The sequence below is a fragment of the Erythrolamprus reginae genome, chromosome 2 (assembly GCF_031021105.1).
Source record: "Erythrolamprus reginae isolate rEryReg1 chromosome 2, rEryReg1.hap1, whole genome shotgun sequence".
Classification (NCBI taxonomy): Eukaryota; Metazoa; Chordata; class Lepidosauria; order Squamata; family Dipsadidae; genus Erythrolamprus; species Erythrolamprus reginae.
The window spans coordinates 21,906,802-21,915,447 of NC_091951.1; the positions used below are offsets into that span (position 1 = coordinate 21,906,802).

The following is an 8,646-nucleotide window of genomic DNA, read 5'->3' on the forward strand; positions in this document are numbered from 1 at the left end:
TTATCTTAGGATGTGTTGTGATTCCGTCTGAGGCTCCTCAGGGAACGGCTGAACCTCTGCCGGCTCCATGCTCAAAGTGGGAGGATGAGGAACAGGAGGAGGAGGCTCAGGCAGACGGGGAGGAGGAATATCAGGCCGAGGGAGAGGGAGAACAGCCAGAGTCCCCCGGGGTGGAGCTCTCCCCAGCAAGCAGCCTGGAGTCCTTAGATGAAAATGCACAAGCCATAATCGATCTCAGGCAGAGAAGAGCAGCACAACGAAGGGGACAATTAGCCAGGTATTTCCAGCCCTAAATAGGCAACAGATGGGTTTGGGTGTGCTTCTCCCCAGAAAGGCTGAAAAGGCAGACCCACCCTTCCTGTATTGTGGAGTACAGTGATCCCCCGGGTATTGCGATCCCGATCATTGCGAAACGGCTATATGGCGATTTTTCAACCCGGAAGTACAAACACCATCTGCGCATGCGCGCCCTTTTTTCTATGGCCACGCATGCGTAGATGGCGCTGGGCAGATCAGCTGCTGGGCGGCTTCCCTGGGTCTTCCCCCTCTTGCTGGCGGGAGGGCGAGAAGCCCCCCCAGCACCCGCTCGCCCGCCGTTCGCCCGCCGTTCGCCCGGCTCGCCCGCCATTCGCCCTTCGCCCGGCCACCCGCCGTTCGCTCGCTGCTCGCCCGCCGTTCGCCGCTTGCCCGCCCTTCTCCCGGCCACCCACCGTTCGCTCGCTGCTCGCCCGCCGTTCGCCGCTTCCCCGCCCTTCGCCCGGCCACCCGCCGTTCGCTCGCTGCTCGCCTGCCGTTCGCCGCTTGCCCGCCCTTGGCCCGGCCACCCGCCCTTCGCTCGCTGCTCGCCCGCCCTTCGCCGCTCGCCCGCCATTCGCCCGGCCACCCGCCGTTCGCTCGCTGCTCGCCCGCCCTTCGCCGCTCGCCCGCCCTTCGCCCGGCCACCCGCCGTTCGCTCGCTGCTCGCCCGGCCACCCGGGTTCGTTTGGCTTCGGGACATGCCGGCGGCGACGTTTTAAAACAGCCGCGCGGCTTCCCAACTGAGTCCCGAAGCCAAACGCGGAAGTTCGCCTTTGACTTCGGGACTCAGTTGGGAAGCGGCGCGAGCGAACGGCGTGGGCGGGCGAAGGGCCGGCGCGTGGGCAGGCAGGCGGTGGACAAGCGGCGGGCGCGGCAGCAGCGAGGAGTGGGCGGCCGGTAAGACCCCCAGCGCTGCTTCCCAGCTGGGAAGCGGCGCGAGCGAACGGCGTGGGCGGGCGAAGGGCGGGCGAGCTGGGGGCACGCGGGCAGGCAGGCGGCGGACAAGCGGCGGGCGCGGCAGCAGCGAGGAGTTTGCGTGGGCGGCGGGGAAACCCCAATCTTCGGCTCCTCGCTGCTGCGGCGATAGTAAAAACACCATCTGCGCATGCACAGATGGTGTTTTTACTTCCGCAGCGCTACTTCGCGAAAAACCGATCATTGCGAGGGGTCCTGGAACGGAACCCTCGCAATAATCGGGGGACCACTGTATTATCTTTGGGAGTCCTGGGACCTGGCTGTGATCTTTGGCGTCTCGGATTCTGGCTTGTGGCCTTGAAGGCTGAAACCTTGGGGGGAAAGGCGTGGGTCTTATTCTCTACAGTGGTGTGTGTGCCAGCAAGAAGTCTGCTGTATTGTCTGGCTGTCAGGACTCTGCTGTGAAGCCTCATAGCCTGTCTGTTGGGAAGAACAGGTTTTTCTCTGTGTTTATTTTTCAAACTATAAAGTGCCTTTGCTTTTACCAGCGTGTCTGGCTGTTTTGTCCAGTTGGTGTTGAAGTCTGGGGGCACCCAGACAGAACAGGATGGATGGATGTTTATCCCAGGCATGTTTAAATTCAGTTGCTGTGGATTTACCAACCATGTCTGCTTGAAGTTATTTCCAAGCATCTACTACTTTTTCATAAAATATTTTCTCATGTTGCTTCTGATCTTTCCCCCAACTAATTTCAGATTGTGCCCCCTCTCTATACAGATTGAGTTCATTAAGTCTTTCCTGATAGGTTTTATGCTTAAGACCCTCCACCATTTTTGCAGCCCGTCTTTGGACCTGTTCAGTTTTGTCAGTATCTTTTTGTAGATGAGGTTCCAAAACTGAACACAGTATTCCAAATGCGGTCTCACCAGCGCTCTATAAAGTGTTCTGGTTTCTGGTAGAAGTTTAGTAATTACAAATAACTCTCATTAAATGCATCATTTCATGAATAAAGCAACTCCGTTTATTTCTCTGCTCTCCTGTATTTTCAAACATTCCAAACATCACTCGGTCCGTTATGTCTCTCTTAGCTGCATTTCTCACATTCTTTTTCCTGCTTCACTGAGACAAGATTTATTTCCTAACTACATAGCTTTAAAAAAGACAGCAGCACTGACTAAATACAATACAAAATACTTGGCTTACTTTAGCATGGCGAAAAACACCTCCATATTTATTTTCAGCAACGTTGAAACTCCACCCTTCTTCTCCACTAGCCCCCTGACGTGCCAAATAACTCACTACAATATTTAACCCATTCCTCTCCTTAATATCTTCCTCCAGACCTTTGTTCTCTATGTTTCTGAATCCTTCTGAATTTAGGATTAACCCAGAGTGCGTCTGATTCTCCCTCGCTAGATCCTGAACTCATAGCCCCATCCTGTGGCTAGCCTCCCACCTGTTCTACTACCTGTAACCCCGGGCCCCGCACTACTTCATAAACACTATCTGAATCTGAATCCTCAATATCTTCATCATCTTCCAACTGATCAAGAGTAGGTACAACATAAAGTGGGATCACAATCTCCCTCTTCCTGCTTGTTATATCTCTAGTTATGCAGCCAACCATTCTACTTGTTTTCCCTACCACATGACCGCACTGTTCAACCATTTTGAGACTGTCAGAAATCACTACCCCTAAATCTTTCTCTTCTGAACTTTTTGCTAGCACAGAATTGCCAATACAATACTCAGATTGAGGATTCCTTTCCCCCAAGTGCATTATTTTACATTTGGAAACATTAAACTGCAGTTTCCATTGCTTTGACCACTTATTTACTAAAGCTAAATCATTTGCCATATTACAGGAATATCAACCCTATTGCACACTGTAGAGTCATCGGCAAATGGGCAAAACCTCCCTACCAAACCTTCCCCTATGTCACTCACAAACATTTGCAGCTTCAGCCAGCTGCAAATGCACTGAACTATCAGAGATTAAGTTCACTCTTCACTAATGTATCTATTTATGTGGAACCGTATCAAAGGCTTTGCTGAAGTCCAGGTAGGCAATATCCATGGGCCACCTTCATCCAACACCTTTGTGACATAGTCAAAGAAATCAATGAGATTAGTCTGACATGATTTGCCCTCAGTAAAGCCATGCTGGTTAGGGTCCAATAAGTTATTGTTTTTTAGGTATTAATTTATCCTCTTTTTGAGTAAAGTCTCCATCGTTTTAACTACAACTGATGTCAAGATAACTGGTCTGTAGTTGTCAGCTTCTTCTCCACTACCCTTCTTGTGGATAGACACAACATTGGCCATTCTTCATTCATCAGGAACGTCTCCCGTTAAAAGGGATTGGTTAAACAAATCAGTCAGGGGGGGGGTAGCAGTCACAGGTCTGAGTTGTTTAGGAACTCTGGGGTGGTTGCCATCTGGACCCATTGCCTTATTTATCTTTAATTGTCCAAGTTCTTCTAAGACCTAGGCCTCTAAGATCAGTGGAGCTGAATCCTCACAGCTGGAAGCAATTGCTAGTCCTTTGCATTGCTAAGAATGCTTGATTGACCCAATTAAACAACTGAACTTGAATGGATATTTGAACATGGATCTCAGTAGTCTTCTCTGAATCATAAATAATTTAACTGATTAGTATTGGGGCATGTTTGACTTTTCACTATAATATATACTTTTATTCGTTTTTATAATCATCTCTAATTATTTTATAAACAATTAAAGTTCTATTTTTCTTTGAATCTTATAGACAAAGGGGATGGCAATAAGACCCACTCGGTCAATTGAAATAAAAAGCAACATTGAAAAGAGAAGAAAATGAAGGAAAAAATCAAAATATTTCCCATTTCTTTTGGAAAACCATACAATTCTCCTCCTCCAGCAGCTGTTAGACAAGAGAGAGAAAATCAAGAGAGGTTTCAAGCTCGAATAAGCAGATTATGCAGAACTCAAAGATAGGTTACATGAAAAGTCAATCAGCAAAAAAGGGAGATATCTGGAAGTCAACTGAGAGGAAAAGGTCAATAATAAAGCCATGTAGAGCAGACAGTAATGCAGGCCTCTCCCTGTGAGGAAGAACATGGCTTGAATGAAAGTACCACTAAACAAGGCATTGTCCATATTTTTGATGAACTCAGTTTTGGAAAAATTGCATCTTTTTTGTGGAAAAAGAAGAGGTTGCAAATCACAGCTGTATATACATTGAGGAGCTAGAGAGGAGAAGAGCCATGCACACTATCTCAGTGTAGCAAAAATTGGTCAGAATAGTTCCCTTGTGATTCTTGGAACCAGCTACACAAGGGAGAAGCCACAAAATAACCCCAATGTGTTACATCTTTAGTGAGCATGGCAACATGGTGGTACACCAAAAGACACACGAGTAAGAAAACATATGACTGTGCAGATTGTGTGAACATTTCATTAGAAATTCTCAGGTCATGACACACTAAGCGCAGGGGTAGGGAACGTTGGCTCTTCTGTGACTTGTGGACTTCAACTCCCAGAATTCCTGAGCCAATCATGCTAGCTCAGGAATTCTGGGAGTTGAAGTCCACAAGTCACAGAAGAGCCACCGTTCCCTACCCCTGCACTAAGGGATGCACACACAGGAATAACACAATTTGAATAACCTTTGAATGTGCAGACTGTGCAAAAAAAATTCAGTCACAATTTCAGTTATGAAACACCAGAGGACTCACTCAGGAGAGAAACCCTTTGAATGCCCTGACTGTGGGAAAAGATTTAGTGATAATTCCAGCCTGGTGCATCACCAGAGGACTCACACAAGAGACAAACTGTTTGAATGTCCTGACTGTGGGAAAAGTTTTAGTCATAGTTCCCACCTGGTGACACACCAGAGGACTCACTCAGGAGAGAAACCCTTTGAATGCCCTGACTGTGGGAAAAGTTTTAGTCAGAGTTCCCACCTGGTGCAACACCAGAGGACTCACACGGGAGAGAAACCCCTTGAATGTCCCGAGTGTGGGAAAGGTTTTAGTCAAAATTCCAGCCTGGTGAGACACCAGAGGACTCACAAAGGAGAGAAACCCTTTGAATGTCCTGAGTGTGGGAAAGGTTTTAATGATAATTCCAGCCTGGTGCAACACCAGAGGACTCACACAGGAGAGAAACCCTTTGAATGTCCTGACTGTGGGAAAAGTTTTAGTCGGAGTTCCCACCTGGTGACACACCAGAGGACTCGCTCAGGAGAGAAACCCTTTGAATGTCCTGACTGTGGGAAAAGGTTTAGTCAGAGGTCCCACCTGGTGAAACACCAGAAGACTCACACATGAAGGAGAGCGAGGTAGGAGGGAAGAAGGTAAGAGGGAGAGTGGGAGAAAAGGTGGAGGGAAGCGAAAGAGATAGAGGGAGGCTAGTAACATGAAATATAGAAGGAAAACAGATGGGAGATAAAAGTAACATTGCAGGACTTCCGGTGGCCGCCGAGCCGTGTCGGGAGGCTGCCGACGGAGCTCCGTCCCTAGACCTCAGTTTTCACATTTCAAGCTCAAATAAGCAGATTATGCAGAACTCAAGGATATGTTACATGTTTTTTCCTCCATCAGCAAAAAAGGGAGATATCTGGAAGTCAACTGAGAGGAAAAGGTCAATAATAAAGCCATGTAGAGCAGACAGTAATGCAGGCCTCTCCCTGTGAGGAAGAACATGGCTTGAATGAAAGCACAACTAAACAAGGCATTGTCCATATTTTTGATAAACTCAGCTTTGGAAAAATTGCAGCTTTTTTGTGGAAAAACAAGAGATTGCAAATCACAGCTCTTTATACATTGAGGAGCTAGACAGGAGAAGAGCCATGCACACTATCTCAGTGTAGCAAAAATTTGTCAGAATAGTTCCCGTGTGATTCTTAGAACCAACTACACAAGAGAGAAGCCACAAATGTGTTACATCTTTAGTGAGCATGGCAACATGGTGGTACACCAGAGGACACACATGAGTGAGGAAACATATGACTGTGCAGATTGTGTGAACATTTCATTAGAAATTCTCAGGTCATGACACACTAAAGGATGCAGACACAGGAATAACACAATTTGATTATCCTTTGTGCAGACTGTGTAAAAAAAATCAGTCACACCTTCAGTTATGAAACACCAGAGGACTTGCTCAGGGGAGAAACCCTTTGAATGTCCTGACTGTGGGAAAAGTTTTAGTCATAGTTCCCACCTAGTGACACACCAGAGGACTCACTCACGAGAGAAACCCTTTGAATGCCCTGACTGTGGGAAAAGTTTTAGTCAGAGTTCCCACCTGGTGAAACACCAAAAGACTCACGCAGGAAGAACAGCGAGGTAGGCGGGAAGAAGGTAAGAGGGAGAGAGTGATAAAAGGTGGAGGGAAGCGAATGAGATAGAGGGAGGCTAGTAACATGAAATATAGAAGGAAAATAGATGGGAGATAAAAGTAACATCGCAGGACTTCCGGTGGCCACTGAGCTGTGTCGGGAGGCTGGCGATGGAGCTCCGTCCCCAGACCTCCGTTTTCGCCCTGGCGGTCCCATATCTAGCGATCCAATCAGAACCGGAATAGGGGGTCTCTGAACATCATTGGAGTATTCGCTGCTACCCCCAAGGTGTAGGATTGCCCCGCAGTGCCAGGAGGAAAGATCCGGGCCCTGGCAATGGCCATCGCCTGGCCATAGCGGCCCCTCCAGAAGAGAGGAAGAACAAGGAAAAAAACCAGAGAAGTCTAACAGAGTGCTTGGATCAACAGAGAAAAAAGAAGGTAAAGTGATTAATACTCCTACAAATAAAATTGATACAGAAATTTACAAATTTATTTAAGGCCAAGAAGAAAGTTAAAGTAATTTGCCAGTGTGAGTGGACTTTAATAAGCCGGAACAGCTTCCGCTCACATAATCATAGAGACTTTAAATAGAGCGTCAGATTGAACCTGGAAGGTTTTATTAAATACATCGGAACCGAGGGGATAAGAACGGTATTGAATTGAACTCTATTTTAGCAATCAAAGAGAGTTATTTAAATTTAAAATTATTGGTTTCATTACTTCTTGTGTGGAATCTACACAGTGACTGCATTTCCAGCAGCTGCAGGAAATATTACATAAGATGGAGGATTAATATTCCACGAAGACAAAGGGTTTGATGAAGAGAAAGGACTAGGCACGTTTCAGTATTCATTGGTACCTCGTCTTACGAACGCCTCTTCTAACGAACTTTTCGAGATATGAACCCGGTGTTTAAGATTTTTTTGCCTCTTCTTCCGAACTATTTTCACCTTACGAACACAAACCGCTGCTGCTGGGATGAAGGGGTTTCTTTTTTTTTCTTTTTTGAAGAAAGAAAAGGGAGGGGCGGCTTGGAGATGGAAAGAGTTTGCATTAACAAAGCTAGGAGAACGGAGTGTTTGCAGAGGCACTGAAAGGGTGTCTTTATATTCTTTAATATATGACTAGATGTGTTTTCACATAGCGAGTTGTAATAGATACTTTATTCGTTTTGATTTAACTTATAATTAAATCTTATATTTTTCAATATTTCACTAGATGTATTTTTACATAGAGAGTTGTAATAGACATTTTAAAATATTCTCTGGATTGATTCAAACAACAATAAGTTCTTTTTTTCTGTACAACAAAGACTTCTACCTTTTTATGTCATATGTTATGTTTGTAATGTTTGTCTTTGAAAATTAATAAAAATATTTTTTTTAAAAAATTAAGTGACATTGTAAATTTAGGATATTTGTTTATCATATATTGGAAAAATATATAAGTTTGTAACATGTTGATGTGGTATATGTATAAATTCAAAGTTTGTGGGGAAAAAAAGAAAAATGTTGAATTTCCTATCTGTGGGAAAGCTTTCAGTCACAATAGCAACCTGGTGGTACCCCAGAGGATTCACACAGGAGAGAAACCATTGGGATGTCCTCTTTGTGGGAAAGGTTTTAGTTATAATTCAAGCCTTGTGAGATACTAGCAGACTCACACCATGGAAAAATCTTTGAAATGTCCAATCTGAGGACATTACTTCAAGCATAAATCATCCCTTATTGCACACAAGGAAATTCACAGGAGGCAACATTTCAAGAGTTTAGAGATGTCTTGAATTTTATTTGCGATCTCTCTTTGAAAGTGTAGGTGAGAAATTGATTATTGGAATTTTGGCCTGATTTAGTTTATTCTCACATTTCTCAGGATTAAATTTATAGGTGGAGAGAAAAGGAAAGTGGAAAATGGCCTCACTTGCATAACATTGACAGGTTTAATATGTCTTGTAAGAGTTTTTATATCTCTGCGGGTAATCTATCTGATTCAGGGCTCTTGCTATTTTTTGTGTGTTTTTACCACCTCCATCAATTCCATCATTGTTATTGTCCCTTCCAACTGTGTTGTTGTTGTTGTTGTTGTTGTTGTTGTTGTTGTTTGCCTGGT

General features: G+C 45.2%; 1 protein-coding gene across 1 annotated transcript; it reads left to right on the forward strand.

Annotated features, from left to right (window-relative positions):
• Positions 1 to 4,907: 4,907 nt before the first annotated feature.
• LOC139159242 (zinc finger protein 436-like) lies at positions 4,908 to 8,288 on the forward strand. The gene is made up of 3 exons (XM_070736589.1): positions 4,908 to 5,520; positions 6,335 to 6,537; positions 8,042 to 8,288. Exons 1-3 carry the CDS (start codon positions 4,908 to 4,910, stop codon positions 8,189 to 8,191), a joined length of 966 nt encoding a protein of 321 aa, XP_070592690.1. The 3' UTR covers positions 8,192 to 8,288.
• Positions 8,289 to 8,646: the final 358 nt, after the last annotated feature.